Source organism: Sinocyclocheilus anshuiensis, unplaced genomic scaffold (assembly GCF_001515605.1).
Source record: "Sinocyclocheilus anshuiensis isolate Anshui unplaced genomic scaffold, SAMN03320099.WGS_v1.1 scaffold393, whole genome shotgun sequence".
Taxonomy (NCBI): domain Eukaryota; kingdom Metazoa; phylum Chordata; class Actinopteri; order Cypriniformes; family Cyprinidae; genus Sinocyclocheilus; species Sinocyclocheilus anshuiensis.
This window is the reverse complement of record NW_015536501.1, coordinates 807,799-820,581: the sequence shown is the minus strand read 5'-3', so window position 1 is coordinate 820,581 and position 12,783 is coordinate 807,799. Positions and strand designations below refer to the sequence as shown.

At 40.0% G+C, this 12,783-nt stretch overlaps 1 protein-coding gene across 1 annotated transcript in view; it reads left to right on the top strand.

The window, feature by feature from the left end:
• Nucleotides 1-12,783, top strand: part of kdm2bb (lysine (K)-specific demethylase 2Bb) — a 36,043-nt gene that overhangs the window by 19,810 nt on the left and 3,450 nt on the right. Inside the window, exons 11-18 of the mRNA XM_016487020.1 lie at nt 450-817; nt 2,992-3,078; nt 9,722-9,973; nt 10,066-10,209; nt 10,329-10,415; nt 10,529-10,822; nt 10,912-11,720; nt 12,120-12,283. Of these exons, the coding sequence (XP_016342506.1) occupies nt 450-817; nt 2,992-3,078; nt 9,722-9,973; nt 10,066-10,209; nt 10,329-10,415; nt 10,529-10,822; nt 10,912-11,720; nt 12,120-12,283 (2,205 nt within the window). The remainder of the gene's footprint in view (nt 1-449; nt 818-2,991; nt 3,079-9,721; nt 9,974-10,065; nt 10,210-10,328; nt 10,416-10,528; nt 10,823-10,911; nt 11,721-12,119; nt 12,284-12,783) is intronic.

The window sequence follows — 12,783 nt, the reverse complement described above, 5'->3', positions numbered from 1 at the left end:
AATATCAGTGTATATATACAGTAGTAAAATGTAACACACACATTAATACAGGATCCTAACGTTATTCATCCTCCTCTGGATGGTGCTGTGAACCCAGACACGTCGGCGTTTGGCTTTCCATTGTATTTGGGACTTTTTGACAACAGGTACAAAACAGCGATTGTAGTTATCTCCACCATGGTTGATCGCGCTGTTTTTATTCGCGCGAGTGACACGAAAAACATCCCGCGAGTAATCTAGAGCGAGTGACGCGATGCGCATATTCGCTTCGCGTCTGGTGTGAACACACCATTAGAAAGTACATACTAGTTTCCATGTTTCCTTATTTCACCATACCAACATTTATCAAGATGATTCCTAGACTTGTTCTGTCTGTGTCTTCTGGTCTTCGTGATTTTGGTGATTATGGATTTGGGGAGTAGCTTGTTTTCGCTTCTGATTTTATTTAGCTGAACCCAAGCTTGTAACTGAGAGTCTCGTCTCTGCTCCTCGGCTGGCCATGGAGGAGGACTCGTGTGAGACGCGGTTAGAGAGGACAGAGGGGACGACCCAGCCGTCCTCCACTGTCCCTCCCTATCAGACCTTCAAATCCCCGGCCAATGATTCTGAAGACAGCTTCAAGTCCCTGCCTTCAGAGTGTCCCAAGACTCCGTCTGGCTCACCTGGAACGGAACATTCCGGCAGATGGACCCACTTGACAGAGTTTGAGCTAAATGGACTCAAGGCCTTGGTGGAGAAGTTGGAATCCCTTCCGGAGACAAAGAAATGCGTTCCAGAGGGCATCGAGGATCCACAAGCACTGCTAGATGACGTGAAGGTCTGTATACATTTTCCACTTGTCATTTGTCTTGTCTGTCTCTCGTGTCTTGAATTGACATCATTATAGCTTCCTCCTGACTCCATTTTTCCTTTCTCAAGGAATAATAAATTGAAGTAATCACCTGTTGGGTGGAGCAGTCTAGTTGTAGACCTAAACTTGTAGGTTCAGATAGTAGGCTCAGACCCAACAAGGAACAATGTATGATCTATCAACATTTTGTGTCACTGAGGTAAAGGGATAGTTAACTCAAAAATGAAAATTCTGTCATTAATCTGAGAGCGCTCAGACTAGGGCTGCACGATAAATCGAAATGAAATCGCAATCGCGATTAGGCAAAAGCTGCGATTGTCATACGCATCTTGTCAGTGAAGCACGGTTCTGTGATCAGTAGTAAATTTCCATCCAAAGGCCAGAGAGCGCTCTCGTGTGGAAACTCCAAATACGCCCCGCAGAAGAAATCCAGAAAATCCTTATAGTGGTATCTGAATAAACAGAAGATTTAACTGCTTTCATTGATTCAACATGACTAATAAACACAGGACTACGACAACATATGATTTATCTGAGTTCTTATTATATTTATTATTATAATTTTCATTATAATAAAGTATATAACATTGTAATGCTAATTGACATAGCCTTTATCACTGCTTAGAATATTATGAAATATGTTGCGTGCCTTATTCTGTGTAAGAAGCCACATCATCTCACAGAAGGATTTATTTCAAACACTCGACTGACGTTATAAAGCGAGTTTGAAGTAAAAAAATATTATTAAATGTGGTATTTTCACGTGCTATCAGATGTAGCAGCATTTACTACACAAGAGTTGTAGTTCACTGAGAAGCTACGCAAACAGCTTTTATTACACAGATTTACTACTGATTACAGAACCGGCTGTACTGACAAGATACGCATGACAATCACATTTGATTAATCGTGCAGCCCTATCTCAGACCCTGCATAGACAGCAATAAAACTGACACCTTCAAGGCACAGAAACGCAGTAAGGACATCATTAAAATAGTCCATGTGACATCAGTGGTTCAACCTTAATTTCTGTGTGCAAAGAAAACAAAAATAACGACTTTATTCAACAATTCTGCTCTTCTGTGTCAGTCTTTGACATGCATTCACGAGGGTTCCAGACGTGTGTGGTGCTGCTGACGCAGGAGCTAGCGTTCTGACATAGAACGTCCATCTCTCTTAGTTCATCATCTGTATATTCTGGTTCAATTAAGGCTGGGCAAAAAATTGCAAGTCATTCTCTCTGTCGAAATCTTCAGACATGTTTATGAAGACAGTTTTAAGTACAGCGTGTGTCTTCTGCTTGTAAACAAGGCGCAGTGCATCTGTGTTCTGTGCCAGAACGCCGGCTCCTGCGTCAGCAGCACCACACACATGCGTCATGGTACTCTTGTGAACGTTGGCGAAGACTGACAAGGAAGAGAAGAAATTGTTGAATAAAGTTGTTATTTTTGTTTTCTATGTGCACAAAAAGTATTCGCGCAGCTTCACAAAATTAAGGTTGAACCACTGATGCCACATGGATTATTTTATTGATGTCCTTACTATCTTGCTGGGCCTGAACATGGCAGTAGTTGCATTGCTTTGTATGCAGGGTCAGAAAGCTCTCGGATTTCATCAAAAATATCTTAATTTGTGTTCCGAAGATGAACGAAGGTCTAACAGGTTTGGAACGACATGAGGTGAGTAATTAATGACAGATTTTACATTTTTGGGTGAACTATCCCTTTAAAGTAAGTTGGTTGCTGTAACTTACTGTGACATTGTGCATGGCATTAAAAACATGCACAAGATTTTAAAACAAAACAATGCATCTCTTTTAACTCCTTTATGCCAAATCTGAAATATACTGTTATCTGTTTATTTTATTTAAATATTTAAAATATGTTCTAAAATATAAAATATTTTTTTATTATATTATAAATAATCAAGTAATATTTATTATATATTAAAACACAAAGTATTTGCATTTATATTTTCACACCAAAACTATTTGCAATGTTTCTGGTTTTCATTATTGTCAAAAAAAAAAGAAAAAAAAAAGGAATAAATAAATAAACTAAATAAAATACAATAAAAATCGTGTCTTTTTAAAAAAAAAAAATGTAATTTTAAGTTTTGTTTTTTGTCTGCTTCTTAAACAGGTTGTGTTAAAGGAACATGCAGATGACAATCCAAAGTTGGCCATCACTGGTTCTCCTATTGTATGCTGGCCAAAGAAGATAGGCAAGGTATGAATGGATATGCAGAGCGATTAGAAACATTAGGATGTGGCCGAGCAAGATTCTTTAACCTATTTTTAAGGTCATTAATTTGACTTACATACTGCAATGTCATCAGTTAATTATACTTAACAGTAGGGCTGGATTTTTCGATTAATCGATCTGCGGAAGCATTTGATATCACGCATAAGGCACCATGATTTCCGCAATGAATGAATGGCGGATGGCGCGGTGCACTTTGTTTACTACACACATACTAAAGCGCTACAGCATACAGCTGCTCTGAGAGTCACTTCATTAGCATTTTACCGTTTCATTTGAGAAAACTACCGTCATATCACATGCACAGCAGCTGCAAGTTCTTCACGGCAACCCGTCAAAATAAAAGTTTAGTTTAACGTTCTACTGTCAGAATATATTACTATTTAGCAGTCTGAAGACTCAATGCTACTACTGCTAATAAATATTAATAAATCTTTATTTTTAAAGGAATAATCACATCTGTTTTATTTTTAATTTTAACAGTAAACCTCTGTTGTGCAGCACTTTGTTTGCCCAAAAAATGAAAGGGTTTAATTTTCATTATAAATTAAATTAATGTTTTATGCCTTCATCTGATTACCAAAAAAATTAAGAACATTTTATAGGGCCCTACTATTGTTTAAAAAGGACCCTATAAAAAAAAAAAGAATAGGTTTAAAATACAGGTATGTGGTTCTTAATTTCTTTTTATTAATTCACTATTTGTAAACTGATGTTTACTGTAAATTTTTTTGAAATATCAATAGCATTTGTATTAAAACTATATTCACTGAATGTAAAAAAAAAAAAACAATCATCGAGAATCGAATCGAATCGAGAGCTTGCGAATCGAAATCGAATCGAATCGGGATATCTGAATCGATACCCAGCCCTACTTAACAGTAAGACAGATATGGAGCAAAATGTGTTTTGAAGGTTTTGCTGTCTCCATTCCTTCCTAATTTCCCCCTTCAGATTTATGGTTGACGTTGAAATTAAGAATGTTTAGAAGATTTTTGTTTAAAATGCCTTTTTTGTTGTTGTTGCACTACTGAAGTAGTTGTGAAGCAGATTCTGTGGAAATATGATGCAATGTCTGCATTTAAAAAAGGCAAAGCGGAACTTTGCATTAGTATTTCACTGGAACGATAAATCGGCATCAGACACAAGGGAAGTGTTGCCAGTCCCCCAAAATTAGACCTGACCAATCACACGCAAACCTGCACTTATAGACTTGTTTGTTTATTTCCCTATTGAAAGTGACACACGCGATTGGATGTTGGCTTTTGTGCTCCCCCCATTTCACAACACTAAAACTGTCTCGACGACTAAAAGCCCAGCTGCTGAATTTTCGCCTCCATTGTGTCTGTCTTTTGTGATTAAAGACCATCTGTCCTTATACTGCCCCAACTGGCCCTCTTCTTTACCACATGACCCTGTTCTGCATGCCCTCTTCCTATTGGATGTGTCCAAGCTGTATTAGTTCATATTAAAGAGCCTGTTTTGCATACTGCACACCCATTGGCTCTGCTGCTCTCCCCTCCCACTTCTTGGAACTCCCCCTGCTGCATATTGATGAGCATGTCTTGCTCTAGCCTGTGTGCTCTGATGGCTAAGGAACAGAAGGGAGGGCTGTGCCGTCTCGCAGCCAGTAGCAAGCCGGAGCTGCAGCCATGTCAGTTAGCAAACCGCTGAGAGGACTCTAAGAGCCATGGCCATGTCGCTGATCACTGACGAGGAGGATTATGAGAACTCGGATGCTGAGCAGGTAGTAACATTGAGCTGGACCTACAGGTCATTAGACTTAAGAAAAGGAGATGCGAAAGGTTGCATGCAGCTGTTATTTGTGTGTATTTGCATGTGTAACTGAAGTACACGTGATGAGGGAACTGTCAGAGCTGTCAGAAATGTTTATGGTGACCGCTGATAACACATTATGACTAGCACAATTTCAGTTTTGAGCCTGGTGCTCATTTTGATCCACTTTGATGTCACAATTTTTTCATTTTATTTATTGAACTTGAATGAATATCGCAGCAGGTTGTTGAAACATGAACCTAAACTAGCATTTCTTGATACTTTTAGGAGTTGCAGATGAAAGTGAAATCAGTGACACTTCATGTGGAAGCTGCGATATTACCGTCATGCTATGTTAGCAGCTACAAATGCTTTCTAACAGTCCCAGTTGATGTTGTAATGCACACTGCAGGGTTTCGAAGGCGTGTGGGTTCTTTGAATACTTTGCATATGTTTGTTTGTGTGACTGTCCACGTGAGACTCTCCCATCGCTTGTTTTATGTTTGTGGTTGGGCGAATCTTTGATTCTCTTCCAGTGAATCCTTTTGTATTCCTCTTCTATTGAAAACATACAAATGCATTTCACCCCAAATGCTGTCGCCACTGAGGAAAGGATGCAGCTGCTAGATTATTATCATTTTATCATCCATCATTAGGATGAAATACATCTCTGTGGCTTTTGTAAAAAGATTGCGTATATTTTTACTCTCGCCACTCGTTTCAGATATTTGTATAGATCATTGTGTTCTTCAACTTCCTCAGTTTCCAGGATATTTTTAACTGTTTTGGCCACAGCCCAACAAGGGCCTCTTTGAGCCGGTCCTACAAGATGAGCGCATGGGGGAGGGGTGGGACAAAGAACCAACGTGAGTAAAAACAGTTCAGACATGTTCCTGTTGTGAACATATTTAGTCCTGGACCTGTAGTTATGAAAATGTAGGTTTATACTGATCCTGGATCAGATGTCATTTTCAGGAAATCGGATCTTGCATCAACACATCTGGTCTTGGATGCTATTTGAGGGCTGACCTCTACACTGGTCATCTTTGAAAGGCTATTAGTGAATTATTAGAGAATTGTGTATAAAATAAGTGTTTATTGCTTATCAGTATTGGTATAATATCAGCCACGGAAATAGCAGTAAACCACTATTTAGACACTTTTACCTTAAAACACATCATTTACTAACTTAAGTGACTTTCTCAGGGGCACAGTAGGGATCAAGCTAGTTTTTTGTTTTATCAGTTAATCTCCAGTTTTTTTGGTCATTGTTGCTGGTCCTGCAACATTTGCATTAGTTTTTGTTTTTGTATTGTGATATTCTTCGCCCCGGTGAAAAGGCTTTATTTTGCTGATATCTGCCTCATCCAGTTTTGTGAGTTTAGTGTTAAATATCAAGTGTATCTTCACACCCTACCAATTAAATTTGCCATTGTCCCTGCAGCTGGGTGTGATTTGTGAATTTTGCTGTTGTTTTGGAGAATCATTTTAATTATTATTTTTAATTTGACTATATTTCTTAACAAGTTGGACAATTACATCTGGTTTAATGATGGTATCACAAACTAAGTGCTTGAGTCAGCTTGTTTGTGTATGGTTACCATGAATATGTGTTTTTTTCTGCACACACACGCCTATAACAGACGGCAAGCATCAAAATCCATGTCTGCCCTTAATATCTACAATAATCCTGTTTTAGAGATCCTCCATCTCTGCAGCGGTTTTTATATGAATGCAGTCTTTAATTTCTGGCCTTGACAGCAAGCTGCTCTAACGATGTCAAGCAAATCTGTTTACGCTATTAATCTGTCATAGCATGTGCACACACTCAGATGCTATAATGATGGTTGGCTTGCAAGGTTCTTCTTATTTCAGTGGTTTCACAATGAGAAGTGAAACATTGTCTTACTTTAAGATTATATTTTAACAATGAAATCAGTCATGTGAGACTTGACAAGTCTCCTCTGTTTGGCTTCTAAAATCTGCTCTGAACATTTGTATGTATTCAGAACATTTTGATTGATATAAAAATGACAAAATGTCCATTGAAGTGAGAATAAAACTATGAATATAATGATGACACATTAATACACCAACCCCACAAGGAGTTAGTGATTGTTTTTATTTTTGTTGTCGGTGTCACCAGGGCCGTATTTACGCATAGGCATTCTAGGCACGTGCCTATGCTTGCTCGTACAGGGGGGGGCCCAAACACAATTAAGAGATATATAATATTTTTGTAATACGATGGGATATCTACAACAGTAAAAGAACCAAAAACCCCAAAAGACATGAGCAAATAAATATAACAAACAATAGGGTAAAAATGACAAACTATTTCCATGTCTTCAACCTTTTTTATGTACAGAAATCACGCTTTCTTTCTCCCGTTCTCTCTCACAGACGCACATACAGCACAGACATGCACTCGCGCGCACACACGCGGAGACGCGGACAGAAACTTGATGTCAGAGCTGTGGCTACCCCGTGAATTTATCTATAAAATAGTTTCGCATTTCTCAGTAGCGAGGTTCTTGAAGCAGTTCAACTTAAAGATTCGCTATTAGTAGACGCTGCTGCTGAATACTGCTGAGAGACGCACAGACGCAAGTATTCACACGCGCTTAATCTCTCTCTCCCTCTCTTTCTTTCGCTCTCTCTCTCTAATAACTGCGTTAGACTGCATTAATAACTGCGTTAGCCTGCATATCAATGGCTCAAGCCTCTGTTACTAAAATGACATTTTGGAATTTGCAACGGAAGGTTTGGGATGAGGTGTGTAAAAAATTAGCTAGTTCAACACACACGAGATTTCAGAACAGAAACATGTCAAATGTCTTGGAACAAATCATTTGAACAATTGTTGTGTGATTGTGACTCCAGGCCGTTAAAATTATTAGAGAAATAATGCACTCCCGAAGTGGTTATGTGGCCACGTCGCCGCGCCTATTAATGGAATGGTCTTTCTCAGTTCTCAAACAAATTAAGAACTAAATTCGATTTTTATTGACTGAACGCAAGCGCTTATTGCGATAGAAAACACTGTACCGGTTTCCACTGATTAAGAAATATTTTTGTTTGCTTGGGTAGTAATTAGGCCTATTATATTAATAGGGAAGGGGTTCCCGAAAATTTGCTTTGCCTATGTCACGAAAAGAGGTCAATCCGGCCCTGAGTGTCACCAAAAAATAAAATAAAACTAAATTAAATTAGCATTTATTTTAGCCAACATCCAATAGAACCAAAATGAAGAAAAACTAATAACAGAGTTGGCGCCGATAGCCTAGTGGTCAGTGTGCCTACATATAACTAGTGCTGTCAAATGATTGTCTTTAATCCTGTCTTTAATCTGGGTGAAAGCAGCTCTTACAATCACAAACTCACGACATCCAACACATTAACAAGAGATATTAGATTTGGTCTGGAATGTTTTTCCCACTGGCAGTCTCCCTCTCCCCCGGCTCTGCAGACCACGTGCTTGAATTTGTGGTTCTGTTTTCCTCAACTCGGTTTCATAACTCATCACATCTGAGATGTTGTGAAACAGCAGTTTCTGCTTTCTGATATTTGTAGACAACTTCAAGAACTCAACAGTATGTTGTTGTTGCTTTTTCTTTCATTTCGTCCATGTAGGAAAACAAAAATAAATTCTACAAGCATCAAATTCAAAGCTCTGTGAAAACAGGACTTTTGACTCTGATTGAAGAGCTAATCTCAGCTCTTATGGGCAGAGAAATCCACTTAGGCTGTTTAAAAGAAATGTACCTATTGAGGAGGTCGGGTTGCACTTTCCCCCTCTGGCTAATGCGATTGTTCATGTTTTCCTCTCCATTACGAAGGTTCATAAAGAGGGTGGAGGACAGATTCATTCTCATCAATCATCCCATGGTCCCATGGTGCCGTAGGAAACTCTGGGACAGGCATGACTTCCGCTTGATGTAATGGGGATATGGCAACCCATGGGATGTGGAATATAGCTCTTTGAAGAATAATTCCCTTTGACTTGCTTGAGAGTTTATAAGTGTGTATGTATTAAGCTTATTTGTGATTTATAGTCTGAATGCACTGTTGCCATTTTGGCCTAATGGCCAAGAATAACATAAAAGACGAATAAAAGCTCTATCAAAAAGGAAACAGAATCAATAATGGAAAGTGCTTCACATTAAGGAGATCAAATGGCAAATACAAACATGCATTCATTCTGACGTTCCTGCTACTGCTGCTGTTTTCCCCTCTGTTGCATAACAGCTAAATCAGTGGTGGAATATTTGTGTTTCTACGGAAATGCAGTTTACATTTATCAATAAATGTTGTTAGGAATAATATTCGTTGGCTGGTTTAATGCATGCTCCTGTAGCTGTATCCTGACTTATTGTTCTTTAATTGACTCAAAGTTAATAACAACAGGGAATGTCCTCCAACTTTACTTGACTGACATTGTGGGTAGATTTTATCGGTATTCACGGAGTAGTAAAAATGCATTCTCATGTTCTGTTCTCCAATTTTTTTCTTTAAAGTGCCTCGTGGGCATATAAACAATTTGAATAACTGCACATACAACTAAATCTGAACCATATGAACTCACTCTCAGAGTGTGGGGTCTGAAAGTTGATAGGCTTGTGTTCATTATGTTTGCATTCCCTTGACTATGTGGCATTGCATTTCGTTACTGTTAAAGTCAGCAAGCAGCTCATAAACAGATCATGTTCATCATGTCCTGGTTTCCAAACATGTTCAGTATGCTACATGTAAAACGGGTTGAGAAAAGCTTAATCTTGCTTCTCATTTTCCTTTGGCTCTTGTATAAATAATTCTGTGGTTTTATATGTTTCAGCCACGGCCGCTTAATCGGCCAAAAACAAAGATGGGCTCGTCTCCATCGGCTGCTCCAGGCTCAACAGCAGGAGGAGTGAAGCTCTCGTCCAGTCGCGGTTCATCTAGTGCCCGGCGCAGACGGACACGCTGCAGGAAGTGCGAGGCATGTATGCGCAAAGAGTGTGGCGAGTGCCACTTCTGCAAAGACATGAAGAAGTTTGGTGGACCAGGCCGCATGAAGCAGTCCTGTATCATGAGACAGTGCATAGCGGTCAGTCTGGGTACTCATTATCAAATTTGACCCTTGATCTGCTGAATGGCACATCTGGAGGAACTAATAGCCGCTCTTTTTGTGTTTTGCAGCCTGTTCTACCTCACACTGCTGTGTGTCTGGTGTGCGGAGAGGCTGGGAAAGAAGACACAGTAGAGAATGAGGAGGACAAGTTCAACATGATGCTTATGGAGTGCTCTATCTGCAACGAGATCATCCATCCAGGATGCTTGAAGGTTGTTTTCCTAATCAGGCCACCAAACAATTGGAAATTGTGATATCTGAGCCATGATGCATACAATGTTGTCTGTCTATTGCTCTTTTGAGTAGAAACTTATTCTGTTCTGTTGTTCAGGAGAAGGATTCTGGCAGTGTTGTAAATGACGAGTTGCCAAATTGCTGGGAGTGTCCAAAATGCAATCATGCTGGAAAGACAGGGAAAGTAAGCATCACTGTCCTACCTAACAACATACTTAAAAATAATGAAAATGGTAATGATACAACGTAATGGATATAAACTTGTCTTGTATTCTTTCCCACCTTTTGGTCACAAAGCAAAAAAGAGGCCCAGGGTTTAAGTACGCCTCTAATCTCCCTGGCTCTCTGCTCAAAGACCAGCGAATGAACCGGGATATAAAGGAAGAGCCGGAATCGAACATGTCTACAGAGTCCTACACCTCAACTGTTTCACCTGTCATGAAGAAGAAGACAGAACGAGAGGACAACCCTACCTGCAAGTCAGAAGACGCCTTTAAGAAACGTTCTCCCAAATTGGAGGACAACCCACTCCGCAAGAAGAGAAAACTCTTTGAAAAGGACTCAGACTCAGATTCCAATGTCAAGGAAAAGGTAGCAAGACAATGAATAAGTAAAAGCAAATAAGAGATGAAATAATATTTTTGCAAAGCATGTATTTTGACCCTCTTTTAAATCCACAGAAGAAGCGCTCAAAGCCTGAAGATCTCTCAACCTCTAATGTCCTGGGACAGATAAAGACAGAAAGAGAGGATTATGAGGATAACAGACAGGAATTGGAGAGGAGAGATTTCAGTTTTGTGCCCTCAGAAGAAGAGGATGGAGATGATGAAGAGGAGGAAGAAGAAGAGGAGACAATGAAGGAGAAGAGTAGCCGAGAGGAGAATGGGAAGCTTGTGCACAAGACCTCCACTGTATGGGAAGGCGACCAATCACAGGGCGGTTTTAACCAGGCAGGGCCCAGCAGCGACTTGGGTGTTGATACACAGTTGAGGAGCCAGCGAAAAACCAAACGCAAACCTCGTCTACCCAACAAAGAACTGAGCAAAGAACTAAGCAAACAACTTAATCAGGAGATCCAGAAGACAGAGGATTGTCTGGCTCATCAAAATGGCAGGACGGTGAAGACAGAACCAGATAGTGATGGAGAAGTCAGAAAACCACTGAGAAATGGCAGCAGTCATCTGAGAGACTGGCTGGGACCTAAGCGGGAACTAAACGGATCCTTGCGAGAGCAGGTCCCGGTTAACTGGATCAGGACTACACCTACCCCTGTCATTCGGCCAACACCTTGCCGCTCTCCACCGAAATGTGTTCAGATGGAGCGTCACGTTATTCGCCCCCCTCCGATCAGCCCCCCTCCGGATGGCCTGCCCCTAGATGATGGGAAGAATCACGTCATGCAGAGAGAGGTGTGGATGGCAGTGTTCAGCCACCTCACACACCAAGACCTCTGTGTCTGCATGCGGGTCTGCAAGACCTGGAACAGATGGTACGTCTTCCAGAAATTAGGAAAGAAAGCATCATAATATGTTGTGCTTTTATGCTGCATTTGCACTAGAGAATTTACTTTATACTGCAGCAGATGTTTAGAGGTCTAGCTCTTCCCGCAGTACTACATGAGCATCCTTTTCCTCCATTGGTGCTTTCATTGGTTTTCTACCTTGCTCTCAGACTTAACCACATCTTTAACCCTTGTCCTGACCAATGAAAACACTGGATTGTATTTGAGTCAATGGAATGAAGTGATCCTTTTCACTTTCAATTGTGACTTTAAGTAGCTTAGATCCTTAAGGGTTGGGTCCTCCATGTTAGGTATATTCCAAGCAAGTGCCAAACTCAACTTCGTAAGATGCACAGCAAAGTTAAGTCTTCTGTCCTCTGTTCTTAGGTGTTGTGATAAAAGACTGTGGACCACGATCGATCTGAACCGGTGCAAGTCAATCACTCCACTCATGCTGAGCGGCATTATCCGCAGACAGCCGGTCTCCCTGGACCTGAGTTGGACCAACATCTCTAAGAAGCAGCTCAGCTGGCTAATCAACAGATTACCTGGTACAATCACACACTTACTTACCGCCTAAATTGATTAATGGTGGAAACAGCTTTGTTTCAGTGCTTCTCCTGATGGTGTAGCCTTTATGTACTCTACACCCCAGTCTTGTTACCAGAGATCTACCTTACTGTGAGGTTTAGTTACAATCCTAATCAAATACACATAAACCAGTTAATTAATATCTTCAGGAACTTTTGATAATTGCAAACAGGTTTTTTGGAGCAGGGTTGAAACTGAACTCTGCATTAGTGTTGTTTTTGGCGGCCTGTTTTAATTTTAGTTTTAGTCTAGTCTTTGTGTGAAGCTGTCATTTTAGTTTTTATTAGTTTTAGTCACGTTCATACTCTTTTTAGTCTAGTCAAGTTTTAGTCAACTATAAGTCTGAGCATTTTAGTCTTATTTTAGTCAGAATTATCCATGACTATTTTCGTCTAGTTTTAGTCGACGAAAACTGATGACATTTTAGTCTAGTTTTAGTCGACGAAAACTGATGACATTT